The 22494-nt window shown below is 42.1% G+C and overlaps 1 protein-coding gene and 1 long non-coding RNA gene across 3 annotated transcripts; both read left to right on the top strand.

Moving 5' to 3' along the window:
• Positions 1–7652: 7652 nt before the first annotated feature.
• LOC109191494 lies at positions 7653–9208 on the top strand. 2 transcript variants are annotated; one of them, XR_002055928.1, is made up of 4 exons: positions 7653–7675; positions 8652–8775; positions 8858–8945; positions 9141–9206. It is a non-coding gene; the product is annotated as an uncharacterized LOC109191494 (long non-coding RNA). The 2 variants fall into 2 exon arrangements; XR_002055927.1 differs by having other exon boundaries at positions 8858–9208.
• Positions 9209–18441: 9233 nt separating this feature from the next.
• Positions 18442–19206, top strand: LOC109191492. The gene is made up of 2 exons (XM_019342150.1): positions 18442–18627; positions 18817–19206. The coding sequence occupies exons 1-2, from the start codon at positions 18442–18444 to the stop codon at positions 19204–19206; spliced, it is 576 nt and encodes a 191-aa protein (XP_019197695.1).
• The last annotated feature ends 3288 nt before the right edge of the window (positions 19207–22494 follow it).

The following is a 22494-nucleotide window of genomic DNA, read 5'->3' as shown; positions in this document are numbered from 1 at the left end:
AATGGGCTGAGAACCATCCCAACTGTTAACCAGGCCGGTTAAGATCGGTCAGGTATATAAATATTATATAGAGCTGCGGTCCACTATACGGGCAGTTGAATGGGTTGAGAACCATCCCAACTGTTAACCAGGCTGGTTGAGATCGGTCAGGTATATAAGGATTATATAGGACTACAGGTCCACATGCATGGGCCTCGGTGATATGACCCACTGACCTGGACGTGCCAGGCGGTGTGTAGGGCCAATAAGCCGAGGAAGGATGTAGTCCACCGACCTGAGTAATCAGGCGGTGTGTAGGGCTACGGCTGGCTGCGATCCACCGAGTGATGGGACAGTGGTGTGTAGGGCCGTAGTCTCCGAGGATCTTCGCCCACCGACTGAGTTTAGCTCAGCGGTGTGTCGGGCTTGATCCGCTACGGTCCACCGACTGTAAACATCAACGGTGTGTAGGGTCGTAAGTCCCCCCTTGTAAAGGGGATCGCGGTCTACCGACTGTGCGCGTCAGCGGTGTGTCGGATCGTGGTCCGACGTTGAGTTCGTCAGCGGTTCTCAAAGGGTTGGTTGCGATCAACTCCCCTCGTACCACGGTACTAAGGTAGGGTGCTGCGGGGCCGTGTTAATGCTATAAGTATTAACCCTCATGTTCGGGGCATGCGATTGGTCCCGTGGCGCCATCAACGATTATGTGATATGAATGGTGATTGAATGATGATGTGTTTTGGGAATTGAAAAAGTGTTCTGCGACCTTAGATGTGTATTCCTTATGATGTTATCTCTACTTAACTGTTTATTGTTGTTTGATGTGCTTATCCCTATTTGCTGAGTCTATTCCTGGTTTTTAAAACTAGTGTCTCTTAAGTATATATCTTCCTGCTTCGAAATGATTTTTCGTATATCTATATATATCTATCTATAATGTATTTCAACGCGTTGGAGTGGGTTATCGGCATCATTCGCTGAACAGATATATTTGGCTTTCAGGCACAGCTGATTAGTTCCCAGAGCGCGCTAGAAGAGCTTGGAGTAGATAGATAGTTTTCCTTTTTGGCCTGCGTGCCTCAATGATGTATCGAGGATAATTAGTTAGTTTAGCCTGTGCATCTGAGTTCTCCAGCTCAGATGTGGCATAGCACCTCGCACCCTTATGTTTAATAATACTCTATTTTGGGATTTACTGAGAATTTACCTTTATTATATAAGTTTTAAAAGTTTCAAAATTTCGGGGTGTTACAAGTTAGGCCTACGGGGACGTACGGACCCAGTCTCTTTGGCTGAGTTCCAACGTCTAGAAGGAATGCTGACTAATATGGACGCACAGGAAGATGCTTTCTGAAAAAAAAAAGAGCCAAGCAACACTGGCTAAAAAATGTTGATGCCAACACGACTTATTACCACAAGTATGCCTCTCACCGTAGGAAGAAAAATACTCTGTCTAGACTTATGAATGACAATGGGGAGTGGGTGGAAGGGAATGCCATGACAAGCGTTATAATTGATTATTTTGATAAGATTTTTTGCTCTGGAAATCCTGTCCCTGGGGAATCATTATTCCAGAAAATAACGCCTAGGGTCACTCAAGCTTAGAATGAGAGTTTATTGCAACCTTTTGCGATTGATGAAGTTAAGAGTGTCATATTTGCAATGTTTCCTGATAAAGCTCCAGGTCCTGATGGAATGAATCCGGGTTTTTATCAGCACTTCTGGGATGTGGTAGGGGGGATGTTTCGGATTTTATACTAAATTGCTTAAATTCATGCTCTTTTCCCCCTGGTTTAAATGATACGGATGTTGTGTTAATCCCAAAGAAGAATATGCCTGAACTAGTTACAGATTTAAGGCCTATAGCATTGAGTAATGTGGTATACATGATTATGGCTAAAATGATCACTAACAGAATGAAGCCTATGATAGGGAATATATATCGGACTCGCAGAGTGCTTTCATGCCTAATAGGCTCATTACTGACAATATTTAAATAGCTTCAGAGGTGGGGCATTATTTGAATAGGAAGCAATGTGGAGTTGTTGGTTGGGGAGCTCTTAAGTTAGATATGGCCAAAGCTTATGACCGTATGGAGTGGCCTTTCCTACAAGGAATGCTTGTAGCTCTGGGGTGTTATGAAACATGGATTAAACTCATTATGTTGTGTGTTTCTTCTGTATCCTATAGTTTTCTGATTAATGGCTCACTCGTTGGCTCCCTGACACCCACACGTGGGCTACGGTAGGGGGATCCCCTATCTCCCTATTTGTTTATTATCTGCGCAGAAGGACTACCTTTGTTATTGCAGCAGGCGCAGAATGATGGTTTGATTCATGGGTGCAGAGTTGCTAGGGGTGCTCCCCCAATCTCTCATTTATTTTTTGCAGATGATAGTCTTCTATTTTTTAAGGCTAATAGGCACGAGGCCACTGAGGTTAAAAATTGCTTGTCAACATATGAGGCTTTCTCTGGGCAGGTGGTCAACTATCATAAGTCTAGTATATGTTATAGCAGAAATACAAGTACAGAGGACAGGGATGAGGTGGCACAAATATTACAGGTCACTCAGGCACCTAATTTTTGGAAATATCTGGGCCTACCATCATTCGTGGGAAGGAATAAGAAAGCAGCATTTGCATATATTGAGGATAAAATAAAGCAGAGGATTGGTTCGTGGAGTAAAAAGTTGCTATTAAAAAGTGTGGCTCAAGCAATGACTACCTTTTCGATGGGAGTTCTTTGGCTACCTATATCTGTCTGCACGGCTATTGAACGAACAATGAATAGATATTGGTGGGGGACAGGAACTAACCATGGTATTCATTGGAAGGCATGGGATAAGTTGTGTGTCCGAAAGAAGTATGGGGGACTGGGATTTAAGGGTCTAAGAGTTTTTAATCTGGCAATGTTAGGTAAGCAGGCATGGCGAATGCTAACTAATACAGACTCATTGGTGTCTCGTGTTTATCGGGCCAGATATTATCCCAAACATACCTTTTATGAGGCAGGGCTGGGGAATAATCCTAGTTTTTGTTGGCGCAATATTATGGCAGCTAAGGATCCCATGGCTCCAAGATGAATTGGATCCCATGATCCATACTGAGATGCCACCCCAATTAGCAGGAGAGCTATAAGTGACATCCTTATAAGGGTACCTACTTAGTTAAGGATGGCTACAAGCGTATGGTAGGAAATTATACGAGTAGTAATGATGGAGCATTTGATAAATGACTCGCTTTATGGAGATTAAAAATCCCCCCAAAATGGAAGACATTTTTATGGAGAGCTATAAGTGACATCCTTCCCACCACAAATAATTTGCTTATAAAGAGGTTGGATGTGGATCCGATTTGTGCCATGTGTGGAATTATGCAAGAGGACACATTGCATGCTTTAGTATCGTGTGGTTATGCTAACTCCATATGGACTCTATCTAACCTTCCACTCCCCAATATTGTGACAAATGTTTTCCATGAGTGGTTTAATGCAATGTTAAATGTTCTAAACACTAATGGGATTATATATGCAGCTGCAATTCTTTATCATATCTGGAAAGCACGAAATGGAGCGGTTTGGGATGCTTGCTTACCTTTGCCCAGAAAAATTGTTGCCAACGCAGTAGCCGCCATGCAAGCGTGGAAGGTCGTACACCATGCCACGGCTGCCGGCGATGTAACTGCCGCCGTCTCCACTGCTGGACTGCCGCCACCGCCACTGCCGGACGAGACCGCATCTGTGCCGGAGACCGTCCATGCCGCAGCCCCACGAAAATGTTATATGGATGCCGGCTACCACCATGCTACGAACGCATCCTTGGTAGGAGCTGTGCTGCTAGAGCCCGATGGAAGATTCATTGCAGCGTACAATGCCCCCTTACCGGACTGTTTCTCCCCACTCATGGTTGAGGCTTTTGCGTGTAAGGAGGCTTTATCTTGGTTACAGGACCGTGGCGAGCACACCGTCCGACTTTACACGGATTGTTAGACTCTACACTGCTATCTGTCCTCAATAGGACCCCCCCCCCCCCCCCCTCAGATCAAATATCGGCTATGCGGTTGATGCTTGCAAGACTTGCATATCTACTTTTGATTTTTGCTCAGTTAATTTTATTCCTAGATCTCAGAATTTATTATCTCATACCTTAGCTTCTACAGTTTCAGAACAGTCTACAGCTTTGTATTGGGACTCAGTCCCCCCTGACTCTATTCAGGTTTATCTATAAAATGACCGCGTATGGTTGCATTCAAAAAAAAATGTACACGTATATTAGAACTATGAGTATAGTATTGGGCCCAACATGTAATAGGGTTTATGACGATATTAGGTAATAGAGTTAGGGGACAAGGATTATTACGTACCGTACATATATATTGTAACACCCCCTAAAAACAAGCTATTTAAAAGCCTTAAACATGCAGATAACTGAGCTAAACAACAAACACAGCGGAAGTCTGAAAGATAGATAGATAAACATAAACCGAAACACGGGGTGTTATGCCACGTTCACCAAAAGGATGAACGCTACGGCAACATCTGCAATGTTTACATCTAAACCCATTGTCTTTAAGTTCTATATCTAAGCTGGCACACAGGCCAGAAAACAAAAGGGAGAAGCTATACTAGCAAGCACTAGACCGCGTACTCGTCTATACATCACCTAAAAGAACACAATAAAACATGGGACGACGACCGGTCAGCGAATAATGCTGGTAACCCACCAATACATGTGAAATATCATACATAGATAGGATATAAGTTGTAAAGCCATTTTCGAAACGGAATACGTATATATAAGTACAAAACCAAGAGTAATAGTCAACACAAGACTCAACACTCACAACAATAACACGGGAACACATCCCAAGACCACAAAGGATAACAACAACTCAAAAGGATAAAGACAAGATCAACGGCAACACATGCCTTTGTGACTACACACGTCACAAGAAAAGAACTCACAACAACGGCTACACAAGCCTTCGTGACGTCACCCATCACGAGTTGATATGCCTTCCTTATGCCCGGTTCCAACCTTATGGCTACCCCCAACCTTATATCTAGTTCCGACCTTTACCTCCAGGACCCCTGTACGCCAAGTCCAACCTTATTCCTCCGGGAACCGTCGTTCCCCCTCCAACAGTCCCTCCAACAAAACCACCGATTTCATAGTACACGAGGGTACCGTACGCACACACGGCAACACATGCCTCCCAAGAAATACGTGAACCTTACACAAAGGTCACAACTCCATAATCACGTCACGGCCACCACGAGGACCACTCCAATACCTTGGTGACTAGTGTCCCATACCACTAATCGTGCAATCCAGGTCAAGCCACACACACATCACACCACAACAGGAATCAATCAACGGATCACAACGAAGATATGAAACCATACTCAATCAAGGAATGGATCACAGCCCAACAACAACAACGATGAATAACCCAAGTTATCATCAACCAATAGGAAGGTACAAACAACACACATGCTAGCATTTAAACACCGAACTAGCATGCTTAACAAACGGGTAAACCAAACGTAGTTTTGAAGAACACACAAGACTCATCACGGTTCAACGAAACACAATGTTGAACACTTAGCACGATTCACGACAGCAAAAGCCTACATGGATACCTACCACATAGTTCTAGACATACGAAACATCAAGAAGACGCTCAAATAGTTACACAAAAGAACAACGGGAAGTCAAAAGACCAAATACCGAGTCTAAAGAATAACGGGGAACAAATCCCACAACAACAACAGCATGTTCCCCGCGGGATGACCCATGGGTAGGCTCCCACCCGTGGTTCTTCCTGTGGGTACATACCCACGAAGCATCTATACCCCGCGGGTAGGCCACTGCTCGCCGTTCCGCCCGCGGGTACACTCCTGTACACCGAAATAATCCCTTCGGGGATTTTCAACACCAAGCTCAAATTCAAGTCCAAAACATGCCAAATCTCACCAAATACAACAAAATGACTTGAATCAAAGGAATGGCCAAGCAATGGCACACAAGAACCCTAAACACAAGCTCTAGATATGCATTTTCACAAGACAATGCATAAACACTCACATTTCGTAGCAAATCACATGTAGAATGCAAGAATCATCAAATAGGTAAGCAAAATAGATTTCGTAGAGCATGGGTTACCTCTTGTAGACTAAAGACTTCACTTTACACCTCAACAAGCTCCTCACTAGGCTCACCTTCCAAACCCACTTCAAGAACATACCAACAGATCATAAAGATCCTATCTTTAAGAAAAGACACCTTAGATCAAACCAAAAACACAAGATGAACTTAGATCTTACCCTCCTAGATGCCCAAATATATGAAAGGTTGAATCTTGGAAGCAACTCTTGAAGTTTTGGCAAGGCTCCAACTTGGCTTGGAAGAAAAGCTACTCACCTTTTTAGAGAGAAGGTGGAGCTAGATTTTCACTACAAGAAAAATCGCGAATCGCGACGGAAAATCACGACGGACTATATTCTGTCGCCATTTAGCGACCGAAATTGCGACCGAATACATTCCGTTGCAAAATGGCGATGGAAAAGGCAACGGAATTAAATTCCATCGCGAATCTTGGCGCAAAGATAAATAAAGCCCGCGAAATATTGGCGGTAAAATATTAACGACATAATTTACGACGGAACTAATTTCCATCGCCCATTTTGCGACGGAAAAAACGACCGATGTTCGTTCCGTCTCAAAATCGCGACGAAAATTGCGACCGACTTGTTTCCGTCGTTAGGTGAATTAAATTTTGATATATTAACTCAATATTGCGATGGAAATTGCAACCGTCTGGATTCCGTTGCAATATTTATATGTATATATTAATATTAATATATTATAAATTATAAATTATATAATTATAGAAAAACCTTTTACCCCAGAGTTCTGTCTCACTGTCTCTCATTCTCTCATTCTCTCAAGTCCGCTGAACGCCCAAACCCTAGTCCAGCCACGCAATCGCCCTCGCAAGTCGCAACTCCACCGGCGAGCCGCGCAGCGCCGCTGCCCTCTCCGGTGACTGGGCGAGAGGGGAGTCGCAAGAAGCCCTCCACTCTGTCTCCGCCTGTCCCCCAGTCCCTAGGTGCCAGCCCTCTCTCCACTTCTCCAGTTTTCATAGTTAACAGTTTCACACAACCCTCTCGCCTCGTACTCTTGTAGCCTCAGCACCTCAGCGGCTCAGCATCTCTGTCAAAGGGTAAGTTACTCCAATTTTTTTGTTGACTTTGAACTTTGATGTCTTTGATAAATCAAAGGTCTTAGATTTTGCAATTTTTCTCCAGACTCCAAAATCCAGATTCCATAAATCTAAGTCTCAAACTCCAAAATTTAACAATCTATTCAAGGTAATTTTTATTTTTTGTTTACTTTAAATTTTATATTAAAATAAATTGTGTGATTGGATTGTACTATGAATCTTGGTAGTATATCAGTATATGTGGTATGTGTAAAATTATCAGTATATGAGGTGATTGTGGTCTATGGTCTCACTGGTCTGGGTTCATCAGTTTTAGGTACACAAATGAACCAATATCTCCTCATCCTCCTCTTCTTCTTTTGTTATGTAACTGTTTGATTGACAGTGCTTCAATTCATGCTTCCAATTCACAGGACCAATGGTGTACGGGTTCTTATATTGCGCGAATACCCTTTCAACTTTAAACTTTGCTGGTTAGTGTCATTCTTATCTATTAAATCTTGAGTCTTTTATTACTGTTTCGATAAAAAAGAAAGTTTTGCATCGTCTACAGATTAAATTGAACGCTAATCGTTTGACTAAAAAAAACATTTTTCTGAAGAGGTGGACTGGGTTGAAACACTGAATTATTTGTTGTTTAGAGTCACATGAATTATTTAAGCTATTGGTAATGTGACCTCTGCAATTATAGTTTCATTTTACAAGTCTCAAGCTTTTTACAGTTTCAGAAGTTTAAGTTTAAGTTTAAATATGAATATGTGAGTTCTAACTTCCCTATTGACAGTAGGACACTTTCAATTAATATTTGGAAATGTAGCTTGCCAGGAATCATCTTGTAGAACCTTAGGGCACTGAGGATCCTAGAATCATGTCAACTACTTAGATCATTAAGGCTTTTCCGTAGAAAGAAAGGGAATTTTCTCTCTTTGGATCAGTTATGTGGATTTATTTGTTAGGATTGACAGTTTACTTGTGGAACTTTGTATGTTATTCCTTTTAGAGTTTTCCTAGAGGGAAATTGATGTACTAGCTCTTGATTGAGGGTTTGGTTAGAACCAAGACATTATTTTAGGTTTTAGGATCCTATATAATTTCCATTGGAAAGGAAGAATATGGAAACAATTTCAAGTTTTCAGTTGAGCAAACAATCTGCAGGACTGGAGACTAGCATTATAGACAACTCTGTGCCCCTTTCCTGTCTTTTCTTTTTGTCATAATTTGGCTGTTATCCAACAATGCAAGTCGAAAACTGAATTAATGGCCAATGCTGTATGGGATTAAGTAATTTTGCATCCTTTGTTGTCGTTTACTACATGATTTTCAGTATATTGCATTGCCAGGTGTTACTAAAGGAAACATGTTCTTCCTATTTGCTTTTCAGCATTTATCTTTCCCAACAACATTAATTAACTGCTTCATCTGCAACTGTTTGCTCCTTTCTTTACATAGACTCTAAAATTTTGAAAGAAGAGAAGATGGAAGAGTTGTTTGAAGAACTGAAGACTAATGGTTCAATAGGATGGGCTGTTGATGTCATAGATCCTAGAGATCTATCTGCCAAAATGTTGAAGAAGTACCGTCTATCTCCTGCCACTTCATATACTCTTAATGACGTCAATTTTTTTTTTATATTTACCTTTTTCAACTGTCAACAGGAATAAAATAAACCTTAATGAGATATGGCATGAATCTGCCATGGGCCTGGTCAGGAGGGCATTGGGCATGGGTGTTTTATTATCAGAGGTAAATTTATAGAGTATAAATTTGACACAATATGCATGCATATGGAAACTTGTGTTGAGTTCTCAAAGTCCAGCTAATGATGTATAGTTCACTTTACATACAAGGAAATCATTTATGCTTCTTTTTCTTCTTCATACATATGCTCATCTTTTCATTATTTGCTTCAAACTTTTTCTGTTTATTATAAATGCTTAGATTGGGTAGCTCAAAGCTAACATTCCTAGGGGAAGCAGGATGATGGTGAAAAACTATCTATCCAGTGCATGTATTGGGAATGGTGTGAAGGTTCAATATCAAATATTTTTCTGCTCTTCTCCTCTTTTTGCTTTTAAAAACTTGGCCATTAATCTAGTGAACAAGTGTGCTCAATCTTCCTCTGCACGTGTAACATAAAGAAGCAACTAACTTGACTCTTGATTTTTTCAGATCATTAACAGTGAAAATGTTCAAGAAGCAGCTAGGGAAACTGAAGGATATTTCATTAAAAGTGGAATCGTCACAATCATCAAGGATGCATTGATTCCTAGTGGAACCATCATGTAGAAGTATTTGAAAATCATGTGTACATGATTACTGTAATGTAGTCGTTAGAGAGACTAATGATGCATCCTGTTAAACCTTTCGTTTTAGTTTTGAAATTTTAAATAATAAAGCATCATCGTATCTCTATGTTGTTTTTTTCCCAGCCTAAGGCGTTAAATTGCTATTATTGAGATATAGGACATTAAGATATTTTAAAAACATTTATTACTATTTAAAATCACAATTTTATTTTAAAATAATTCAAAAACGCGACAAAATATTTGTTGCAAATGATGTGGCGGAATTATGGTGGGAAACATTTCCGTTGCGAAATGGGCGACGGAAAAGATAATATTGCGATGGAATAATCGATTCAGAAATAACGACAGATTTGCGACGGAAACAGTTCCGTTGCGAAATGGGCGACGGAATATTTCCGTCGCTATTTGGCGACGGAAATATTCCGTCGCTAAGTCCGTCGCCAAAAGTTGCGACGGAATTATTCCGTCGTCTATCAAAATACGACAAGGCGATAGACGACGGAATAAATTCCGTCGCCATTCCGTCGCGAAACGCGATTCGCGACGGAATATTGCCCATTCGCGACGGAAAAATTCCGTCGCGATTCGCGATTTTTCTTGTAGTGTTAGAAAGTGTAAGGGAAGAATGAAGGTGGTCTACTAGGTTAGGTTACAATACTAACACCAAATGAAAGGTCAAGAATACCCTTACTAACATAAGGAAGTGTAAGGAACAAGGGAACTCCTTACAAAGCTCAAGGTACAACTTTGACTTTGGGGTTGACTAGTCAATTACTAGTCCCCAACTATTAAATTTTAGGAATTTAAGGAATTAAATTACAAATTGAAATAGGATTAATTACTTAATTAATCCCTTAAATGAATTTGGATTTCGGGGTGTCACATATATGCTCCTACGTACCTATGCATTTATCTAATATATATATATATATATATATATATATATATATATATATATATATATATATATATATATATATATATATATATAACTAGGAAATAATCCAACATTCATGTTTAAGTATAGATTGTTATTCACATATTAAACACATAAGGAATCATCAAGGAACACATACAAGCGCACAATGGATCAATAAAACGAGAAGTCAAGGAATCAACACACCGTACCAGTGGGAACGCGGTGGGCGGTCGACCGCCTGCCAGGGTCCCACTGGAACGTGACAATGGGCACGCGGTGGGAGGTCGACCTCCTACCAGGGTCTCACTGGAACGTAACTGTGAAGAAGGAATCACTTCGGGAAAAGTCCCAAGAATGCACAAATTCAAGTCCAAACAATTTCACACTCGTATGAACAACAAAAGGGACTTAAATACATGGTAAACATCAAGGAATAACATTATTATGATATCAACAAGGAACACGGGAGATTTAAACGAAAGTTCAAGACATCATAAGGATCACACATCACATTCCTCCCCTCCTAAAGAATAAAGCTACGTTCCCACAACTTTCAGGCAAAGTCATGCAAGTACTTATCAAGCTCTAAGTAGGTTAACCATCAAAATAATCGAACAATCACAATTAAAAAAAAAAGTGAGCAATTATCGGTCAAATAAAGTCGCCAATTGCAAGTCCCAAAATATTCCATCAAATAACAAATATCCAAATAATGCATATTGGATGAATGAATGAATTAATTAGGAAAATATCCAAATAAGCAATAATATGCAAGTCCCTAGCCGATATATTAATGAATTAATTAGGAAAATAACACAACTTTCATGCTTAAGCAAATAACCAAGTCCAACATTTATTAAGAAACAGAATCAATAGCATGTCAAGGTAAATCATTAATAATCAAAGAATGATATGTGACAAAGCATGTAAAAGTATGCAAGGATATCATAACTTTAGAGCAAGCGTAGGAAACAAGAAACAAGTATGGGGAACTTAACAGAAAGCGATAAATAAACTCATAGTCTCACCGCGTGTCCTAAGATTCTTATATCCTAAGAACTTAAACGCCTAGAGTTCAAGCTTAATGACCTAAAGTCTTGTCTTAAGGGCTTTATCCTAGGGTCGAACTTAGCCTCTGATACCAACTGTAAAACCCCTAATTTTTAAAACTTTTAAAGCTTATGGGATAAAGGCAAATCTATTATTAATTCCCAAACAGAGCATAAACTAAACATAATAGTTGGGGTGCTATGCCACATCTGAGTTAGAAAACTCAGATGCACAGGCTAAACTATCTAACAAAGCATAAACCACGATTAGTATCTAAGTATAAGTCAAGGCATGCAGGCCATCTCATCAAGGCTAGAAATATCTAAACTAAGTCCACGAATCCAACTAGCGCGCTCCGAAGCTAATCAACTATTCCTGAAAAACATTCGGTGTAACAACCGTCAGCGAATAATGCTGGTAACCCACTCCAACGCGTTAAGTACAATATAGGTAGATATAAGAAATCATTAAGAAACCGGAATACATATATACTTATGAGACTCTAATTTAAATCCAAGATCAAGACTCAAGACACAACAATAGACCCGACAATATAGAATAATCACAAAGGCTAGCATGCGTCCTAAGAACACGTTGCAAGACATAACAGACAGATAAGCATATAAATAGAAAATAGAGACAACAAAGGCATTCAAGACAATCAGTTAGCAAGCAATCATCAAAGCACACAATTCATCTTACAATCTTATACCAAGTTCCAACCTTGTAGCTCCCCTCCGTCCTTATATCAGTTCCAACCTGAACCTCCAATCCACCCTTATATCGCCTCCCTTATTCCTCCAGGCAACTACATGCCCCCCACCGACAAACCACCTATCAACCACCAAATATCAAGATAGCGCGGCAGTGTCATTCGCATGATCCGCACCTCTAGTGCCAATATCAAGGGGTCAGCGCATATAGCCCTGACATGACACCGCAGCACTTATAACATGACCCATGCTCAACGACAAGCTAGTCGAAGGTGGGTTTGTGCCTTTAGCACAGTAACCGCTAGGCTTGTACCTTTGGTACAATGACCGGGCACAAGTGGTGCCAACCGCCAACAATTCATTTCCACCAATCACAATCTCATCATCGTCATCATTAGTCACACCGGCCATTGCGCAATGACCACGATACCCATCACCATTCAATCAATCAACACATAATCAATCAATAACAATCAAGACATAACAATAATGACACGTACTACACATAAATTCCTAGAACGGTATTCAAAACATCAAACGAGACTTGTACATGACAAACGGGGTACAACGGGACACGGGGAAACATCAAATGGGGAAAAACACCAAGACCCATAACCACTTTCCAGCGGGTAGGTGGCGGGTGGAGGACCACCCGCCGGCGGCCACTTGCTATTCCAGCGGGTGGCCGGCGGGCAGACCACCGACCGCCGGCTGCCCACTGGAACAGTGCCTTCGGGCAGCGGGTAGGTGGCGAGTACCCGTGCCCCCACCTACCCCCCACTGATACTCAGGCAACTTTTTGGTCTCGGGATCTCTCGTGGAACCCGAAACCATGTCCAGACACATTCAAACACGTAACAACAACACCACGTATTCATTTAACGGGATTAAATCAAGAATCACACCAAATACGTTCTAACAGGATTTCTAAACATGCCAAGACTCAACATTAATCATATAATGGTTCAGGAGCACCCGGAACCACAGGAACATCAAGAAATCTATATGCAAAAGTCCTAAAGACAAATCTTATGCTAGACTCAACACCCGATCATGCATAAACCCACCCAAATATACCAAGAACATCACACAACGAGATTCACGATATAAACCCTAGGGCTCTAGACATGATTAAAATACTAGATCACACATATAATCAATCCACAACATCAAGATTATCAAATAAACACAATGTAAACCCTAGGTAAAGCTCAATCAAGACTCAATCACAGAATCACGCATCAAAGGAGCCAATAGATAAGATATATCAAGGAAAGTAGGTTTTGTCGAGACATGGGTTACTTGGTAGTTTTAATTAAAACTCCTTACAACTTCCTAAGGTCTTTCCTCAATCGATCCTCCCTAAGCTTGGTGATGGGGAATTCCTTGGCCTGGAGGGAATTTCGTGTGGGGAGAGGGAGATATGGGTGATAGGGTTCTAATGCCTTCTAATCCCCCCTTTATATAGGTTACGATCCCTAATACGAATCTACTAGGTAAGAGGTTTAGGATTCCTAATTAGACTCTGATTAATAATGGGCCCTCTTTCTTTATTCCTAACAGATATATAGGTCTAGGATTCCTAATTAGAATCTGAATAGTAAAAGGTCTACTTTCTTTATTCCTAACCGGATTAAAGGCTTAATTAGAGATAAGGGTCCATGGTCCATTATGGACCACATTAATTAATCAAGGGAATTCTAACCAACCTAAATTCTTTTTAATTATTTGTTAATGGAATTAATCTCATAATTAATTCGGATTTGAAAGCCGTAACATGGGGTGTTTACATAAACCCCGGTGTCCAGCACCATAAAAAACATAGGGTAGTCAACTACAAGTCTCAAAAGAGTAAATCATCATCAAGAGTTTAGACTACAAAAACTACTAATGCTAATCTAGTCTAACCCGTACTCTCTCTCACGAACTGGGCCCACCTGAAAGGGGTTAACAAACAACAAGTAGAAAAAAAAAAACCGTTAGCACGAAGCTAAGTAAAACTCCACTCAACCCTGTAAAGTACTATTGTATATACTTTTGGAAAACATTTGTTTCACATACTAAGATCAAACATTCTCAATCACTCAACAACAGTTTATCATGCTCAACAGGGTTTCTAAATGCTTGCAACCTGATCACCAAATAGGCATGCTTTCACTATTATCTAGCTTCATCAAGCTCATATTATCACATACTTAACTTATCGATAATCTCCAGTCTATCTAATATCTCAGTAGCAATCTCATGCTAACACATAACTCAATAAGCAATCTTGTGCTATCATATAACCTTGAGTCAATCTCATGCTATCATATACTCATCATGCAATCTCATGCAATCATATACTCGATATGCAATCTAGTGCAATTATACTCATTATGCAATCTAGTACAATCATACTCATTATACAATCATTCATATACTCATCATGCAATCAGGTCCAATCATACTCATTATGCAATCTAGTGAAATCATACTCTTTATACAATCATTCATATACTCATCATGCAATCTAGTGCAATCATACTCATTATACAATCATTCATATACTCATCATGCAATCTAGTGCAATCATACTCATTATGCAATCTAGTACAATCATACTCATTATGCAATCTTGTCCAATCATACTTGATTCATGCAATCTCGTGCAATCATACTCATTATGAAATCTCGTGCAATCATACTTGACCATGCTATAAAAATGAACACGATGTTTTTAGTATAAGTATAGATAGATATACATAAACAATCTTTTGTAAAAGAATACTTTTTCTTGTGGAGGTTTCTTAGAGTCACAATGACTCGCTTTCTTTTTCTTGAGTCTCTTGACTCGATTGCTTTCTTATTCATAGGCGAGGTAGGACTTCACCATAAGGTGGATATACCTATCTGGGCTCGGCGTCTAGCCGTCCTAATACTCATCTCGCCAATAGAACCACTCTCTTGGTTCTTTTCTCAAACCCTGTGGAATCAGGTATCGAACTATCAGCGTGCACACCCCCTGACCAGGATTCCGAGCCTAGCGGGCAGTTTCCAACCTAGTAACTCGGGAATATCTACCTCGTTACTTCATATCGGATCGCAATGTCCGTTTATTGCTTTGCTTTCTTTCTTTCAATATTACCGGTTTTTAACCGAACTTGCTCTTTTATTCCGAAAGGACATAGTCCTAACGGGCCTCCAAAATAATATTTGCCTCACAATACATAGCATATATATCTCATGCAATTTCTTTACTTATGCAACTTATGCACATAACTTCTCAACAATTTCTCAATGCAACAAAAAAATGACTTTCTAAAATAGATGTGAGTCTTTGAAAATAATGTTTAGGCTCACTTTGGCCATTTATGCATTTTAAAACATGATATGGTCAAATATGCATTTCACTGTAGAATGAACTTCAATTATCTTTTCACTGTGAATTCTCGACAATTCTATAAACATGCTCATAAATCATAATTTAGCAAATCTTCATTTGGCAAACACTTAGAAAGTAATCAACATGCTCTTGAACTCAAAATGATCAACATATTCTTATTTACTGTAAACATGCTCTGTAAACTGTAATATTCTTGGCAATAATCTCAACAAGTCAGTTAGACATCTAGGCATGCTTTTATAGCAAAACTTAGCAAATATTGATCATATTTCATTATCTAACATTCATATAATTTTCATGATTCTCAAATAAATAGCCAAAACCAACACTTAGCAATTTCCTTCACTGTAATCATTCACAAACAACTTCTGTAGCATTCTTATTCACAATTTCTATCACAAAATGCTCAATTCTACTCCAAATTCCATGAAATCAATTTCTAAACGTGCGTCGTGACCACCCCGAGTGTCCGAGCCTCAAGGGCCCGCGAGTCCCGGTTCGAAACGATACATAGCTGAGCCACAAGGGCCTGACCACTGCACTGTAATCTGCTAGGCAAGGCTTGTGGCAGGGCTTGAGGAGCCCCGCCGCCTGGAGCCGCCAAGCGGAGGCCTAGGGCCATGACTCTTGCCTAGAGCCGTGCCCTAGGGCCACTCCTCCACGGTCCTAGCCAACGGCTCCCTCCTAGGATCATTGGCTAGTCCCGCCTCTCATCTGGTGCACACTGTGTTGTGCACCAGTGAGCTTCTTCTTCACCTGTAAGACATTTTCAGGCAGATAACCACTCCTAAAACATCACCAACACATATAATCTCAGCAATAGCACATTCTACTAGCTCAAACACACATTATTCTAACATTTCTACTCATTTCTAAACACAAACAATGACTTCACAGAGTCAAAAATAGATTTGGGAGTCCATGGGGTTATACCTTTGTAGATTCCTCCTCTTGGCTGGGATTCCACCTTCTTCCCAAGCTAGCTACACCCTCCTTCACCTCCTAAAAAACTCAAAAAAAACCACACAACCACTTAATACTAAGCTTCTCAGAGATGGAAGGATAGAAGGATTGTAGAGAAGGGAAACTATGAGAAATGGAATGCTCAGACATGAAGAAAACTTAATGTGCATTCCTTTGGATTTCTACAGAGCTCTTTGGGGAAGACAAGGTTGGGAATCAAGAGGCAATAGTCTGGAAATGGTTCATTATATAGTCGCAAAAAACCCTAGGAAGATACTCAATGATTGGTGGATGACAAAAGAGTAAATTGTTGTTTGTTCTAAAAGCATCAGGCAAGAATTTTGGAGTAGAGTGGTTCACCATGCTTCATGGACCATGGTCCAAAATCAGGATTTTAAAAGTATTTTGGGGTTGAAAATGAATTTCCCAAAAATGATTTCTAAATAGACACTTGCTTTAGGTTTCTCTAATCTCTCTCGGTCTCACTCAAATGAAATTTTCAGTTCAAAACTTAGCACGCAATGTACCCAAGAATTTAGGATTTTTGTTCCAAATCACGTTCCGGTGTTGTACTTATTTAAAAGTGGCTCAAAATATTTTATTCTAACACTGATTTTATCACAAAAATTTTTATGGAGTGAAAAATGACTATTTTGGAATTTCTTAAAACTGAATTTATAAAATTAAATTTTGGGTTGTCACAGTTACCGTTCTTCAAAACCTTGAGGAAAGTCAGTGGTTTTACATGGGATGATGAATGTCGGATAGCGTTTAACGACCTCAAAGAGTACTTAATGTCTCCCGTTGTTCTTTCTAAGCCTGAGCCTAGAGAAGATCTCGAGTTGTATCTGGCGGTTACCGATCTGGCCGTTAGTGCAGTGCTGTGCCGGACGGACGCCGAAGGTATTCAACGACCGGTGTATTACGTTAGTCATGCACTCTAAGGGCCCAGCTCAGATATTCTCGTTTAAAGAAGGTCATTTTTGCCCTCTATACAGCGGCCAAGAAGTTGACGCCGTATTTTCAAGGGAGAACCGTCCGAGTGCTTACAGATTAGCCGATCAACGCTATTCTTCGCATGACTACGTCGTCAGGACGGTTAATTAAGTAGGCCATGATGTTAACACAATTTGCGATCGAGTATAAGCCTCGACCGGCAATTAAAGGTCAAGCCTTGGCAGATTTCGTTGTGGAATGCACAGCCAGAGACTCTCAGGCGTCGGTCGTGACTGACCCGAACGCCTCTTGGTGGGGGGTAGCCACCGATAGATCCAGTAGTAAGCACGGCTCGGGTGGCAGAGTTGTAATCACCAGCCCAGAAGGCTTTAAGGTCTACTATGCACTCATATACCAGTTCTCGCCAACCAACAATGAAGCCGAGTATGAAGCATTTATTGAAAGCTTGCAGCACGTCAAAGATCTCAGTGCCGATTACATTCGAGTCCAGACCGACTCCTCATTGGTTGTAGGAAAAGTACTGGGAGATTATGAAATCAATGGTGAGCGTTTGTACCAGTATAGAAATTTGGCTTTGGAAAAGTTGACCGGGTTCAAGGCGTATGCAGTAAAGCACGTCCCTCGATTAGACAACGCTGATGCTGACATCCTTTCGAAACTCGTGCAAGAAGCCCCTGAGCACATCTCCAAAATCGTTCGGGTCTTGGTGTTCCCTGCCCCAAGCATTGATCGGTTAGAAGTTTCCCCGATTCAAGATGTACAAGAGGATTGGATATCGGATATCATGACCTACCTTCGGGAGGACTGTTTGCCAGAAGATGCTGACAGAGCTTGCAAAGTCAAACTCCGGGCACCAAGATTTCAGGTCGTTGATGGTTTACTGTACCGACGGTCTTATGGTGGACCTTTGATGCGTTGCCTCACGGATTTCGAAGCATAGATAGTCATGACGGAGCTGCACTCAGGTCTTTGTTCATCTCACCAATGGGGTAGATCATTGGTTTGTAGGATAATGGTGATCAGCTACTATTGGCCTTCTATTCAACTTGACTGTGAGAAGCTTGCTAAGGAATGCGAAGCGTGTCAGTTATTTGCGAAGATGCCCGGACGGCCGGCAACTTTCTACCAACCGGTTAGTACTGCCATTCCATTTGCTTGGTGGGGCATAGACATTATTGGCCCTTTCCCTCAGCTATCCGGTTGACTACGATTCATTATCGTCGTCATCGACTATTTCTCCAAATGGGGCGAAACCGAGCCGCTAGCAACCATAACGTCTCAGCAATGTGCACGTTTCCTCTGGAGGAATGTGGTCTCTCAGTTCGGAGTGCCGGTTCAATTGATCATGGATAATGGCAAACAGTTTGAAGGCCAATATTTTCAGAACTTCCTCGCAACGATAAGAACAAAGTCGTTGCGTTCGACCGTGGCCTACCCTCAGGGAAATGGCCAAGTTGAGAACGCTAACCGCACTATACTTGATGGTTTAAAGAAGAAGCTATACATGTTTGGGCGCAGTTGGGCTGACGAGCTCCCCTTCATCTTATGGACATATCGCACGACTCCGAGGGAAGCGACCCGAGAGACTTTGTTTGCCTTAGTCTATGGTGTAGAAGCTAGACTACCCATTGAAGCTTGGATCCCGACCGCACTGGAGAAAAATTATGACCCTGAGGGGAATGAGAGCTTATTGGCGATCTGGATTGCCTAGAAGAAAAGAGAGAGCTAGCGGCCCTACGGGCAGCGGATTATCAGAAGAGAATAAAAGCTAGTCGAGATGTACACGTCAGACCGTGGTATTTTCAAGTAGGCGATTACGTGTTGCGGCGACGTGAGGCTAGTCAACCACAAGAGAGTGGCAAATTCACCCAGAGTTGGGAAGGCTCATATGTTGCTTCAGCAATTGTCCGACCGGGGACATACCGATTGGAAACCACGACCGGTCGACCGATCGAACGAACATGGAATTCTGAAAATTTGGTGTTGTTCCGTCATTAGACGTACCTTAACGGCTAAGAGTAGTCTATTTTTCTTTATCTAGATGGAGGTCGGGAGTTGTCGTTAGATGGTATGTACCCGACCCCTAAATGTGTAATCTATTATATGTCGAATGTAAGTGTTTCACTAACATTTGATGAGCGCCCAGCCACCAAGCAATTAGTGTGTTATATGTTCATATTTTGAGGTAATTTTAATCGACCTAACTCACCCCTATTTGTACTCGAACCCGGTTGGATATGATCCCGACCTACGACCGCAATATCGATAAACTTTAAGTCCCGGTTCCATACCGATGAGGACAAGGCTCCGACCTATGACCGCAATGTCGCGTAAACTTTATTCCGGTTCCATACCGATGAGGACAAGGCTCCGATCTACGGCCCCAATGTCGAGAAACATTAAGTTCTAGTTCTATACCGATGAGGACAAGGCTCCAATTTATCGTTGGGTCCCGAGTACGAATGAAAAGGGGGAGGAAACTAGTCAAAGTATAGATTTGTCAAGATTTAACCGCATTTGTGCGGCTTAGCCCGATCACTTCGGTCGGGAACCTTGTGGGCCAGGCATCTGAAGACCTTCAAGTCGAATCCTCCACTCGGTCTCAAGCTTTTAACCGCATCCATGCAGCTTAGCCCAATCACTTCGGTCGGGAACCTTGTGGGGCAAGCATCTAATCTGAAGACCTTTGGGTCGGATCCTCCACTCGGTCTAAGATCGGTCTTCCGATCTCGCATTGTCTTAAGTGACATAGGATGAAGAAATTGGCCGGGACTTTGTGGCCAAAAGTATGAATATGGTAGCTCGGCACCAATTATGTGTGCCCCTTACCGATCTCACAACATTTTAGTAAGCCACCGTAAGAGTCTCAATCCCGATCGACTAAACTAGCCATCGGTACAACTCTCTTAGATGGCACTTTGCAACTAAGAGAGTGGGGGGCTAGGAGGCTGTATATATCATACGCATCGTGTTAGGGCGCTAAGGGCCCTAAAAGTTAGAAGTAAAATGAAAAGATAGAAGTAAAACGAGCAGGCAAAGTTAACAAGCAAAAGGGTACATGTTAAACAGTCGCTCGGTACAAAGACCGAGCTCCCTCAAAACAAAAGCGAGAAAAGACAGAGCGTATCATAGAGTTTTCAGAGCTTAAGGGTCCGGATTAAGTTGATTCCGGTCGACCTGAATAGGCTCTGGGTCGGAGGTCGGTTGATCAGCGTAGGGGTTGGGCCCCGAGTCAGCCACCTCGTCCGGGAGATTAGCCAGAATGGTCTTCAGGTCTTCGCCTTCGAAGACCTCGGAAAGAGACGCCTGGACGTCTCGGAACATAGTGCGTTAGCCCGAGGCAAAGGCCTAGTCGCCAAACACCCAAGCCAACTCTTCGCCGGTTTTGTGCGTTAAGAACGCTCGAAAGAACCACTCGGCCATGGCCCAGTTGTTGCAAAGAAACTCGGCCAGCTTCTCCAAGTTGTCCAGCCTTTGCTTTAGCTCGTCGGTCTCTTTCCGAGCTGCATCCGCTTCTTTGATCGCCTTTTGGGCTAGGGTCACGGCAGTGGTCAGAGCCTCCTCCGCGGTCATTTTTCCGTCCTGTGCTACCTTAAGACGACGCTTGAGCTCTTTGTTTTCCTTCTTCAAGGCATCAGTCTCGGCGTTAGCCTGGGAACGATAGTATAGAGCAGTCAAGATCCGAGTGATCTGCAAGAAAACGCCTTAGGCTACCCGGATACAAATGAAAACGGACAAGGGTTGGTTGTGTACGAACATTAATTAGCTCCTGGGCGCCCGCCTCAGAAATTTGCTCGGGCGTCCAGTCCAGCATGTCCTCATCGGAGGGAAAGAGAGCGTTGATTTCGTTCAAGAGTGATGGATGGTGCACCCCACCCCGGACAGTGTCGCCCGGGGAAGGAGGTTTGCGAGTTTTTTCTAGGGGGCTATCTCTTCCACCTCGGATTCGCCCACCTTCTCCATTCCCCTCTTACCGGCTGCTCAGACGACCTGCACCTCGGGGTCATGCTCACTTGTGATGGCAAGTGCATCCGTTGCCGTGGTTGTGACCATGGGGACTGCGGTCGGGACAGTCTCTTCTAGACTGGCAGCACTCGAGTCGCTTGGTCCCACTACTTTCTTCCCCCCTAGCGCCACCTTGTATCGGGGTGCACGGGTACCAGCGCTACCACTTGGAAATCCTCGGCTTGATTTCATATATGCATAATGGAAGCATTAAACGATTAGTAGGGTAAAAGAGACCAGAGCTAAAGTCTCAGGAGTCAGATAAATTGTCTCGGTCAAGTGACCTTTGTTGGAAGGTCCCGGCCTAGGACGAAGGGTAGCGATCGTAATCTCTACCGGCCGAGGAGTGTATTTCCTATCAAGGTCATATCTTGGAGGTGGGAGATGAGCGTTGGTGTAAGCTTCTACCGACCGGAAGAACTTGTAATTGTGGAATTCTACAGAAATTCTTGTAGTAGCTTCTTGTAGTTCGTCCGTCGGGTCACGCTGGACGTTTTCTGTGAAATGCGTCGCCCAGGTCCGCTCGACGGGAAGAGGCCATGTGTACTCAACTGAGAAAATTCGATCTTTCCACCCTTTGTTATTGGCTGGAAGGTGAGCGATGGAGCAGAGATTCTCTCGGGATTGAACCATTAAGAAGTCCCCTCCATGATTAGCAGGGAGTTTCTTAACCTGGTAGATGAAGTTGAACAGCTCTATATTACATGGTGCTTCAAGCTGAGGGCAAATTTGCGGAAAACACGCTATTATCCGGTGAGCGTTCGGGCATATTTAGCCAGGTAGGACTTTGTAATAACTCAAAAAGGACAGCAAAAACGGCATGAAAGGGAAAGATATTGGCACTTTTAGAGAGTCGAGGTGCATCCCGATCCAATCGCCGCTTGTTTGATCTACTACGTTCCCGAACGACCGGTTTGTATCAAACCTAACCTGCCCGGATAGCAGAGTTGCGATTTCAGCCATCTCCTTCCGTTTGAGAAGGCAGTCGTGTTGT

Source organism: Ipomoea nil, unplaced genomic scaffold, assembly GCF_001879475.1.
Source record: "Ipomoea nil cultivar Tokyo-kokei standard unplaced genomic scaffold, Asagao_1.1 scaffold1652, whole genome shotgun sequence".
Lineage (NCBI taxonomy): Eukaryota > Viridiplantae > Streptophyta > Magnoliopsida > Solanales > Convolvulaceae > Ipomoea > Ipomoea nil.
This window is presented reverse-complemented; position numbering and strand designations above follow the sequence as displayed.

Excerpts from the sequence above, each read along its gene's own strand:
- LOC109191492 (XM_019342150.1), top strand. The coding sequence starts at position 18,442 with ATGACGGAGCTGCACTCAGGTCTTTGTTCATCTCACCAATGGGGTAGA. Across the intron at positions 18,628-18,816 it reads CGGCAACTTTCTACCAACCG|TTCGGAGTGCCGGTTCAATT; the intron begins GTTAGTACTGCC and ends GTGGTCTCTCAG.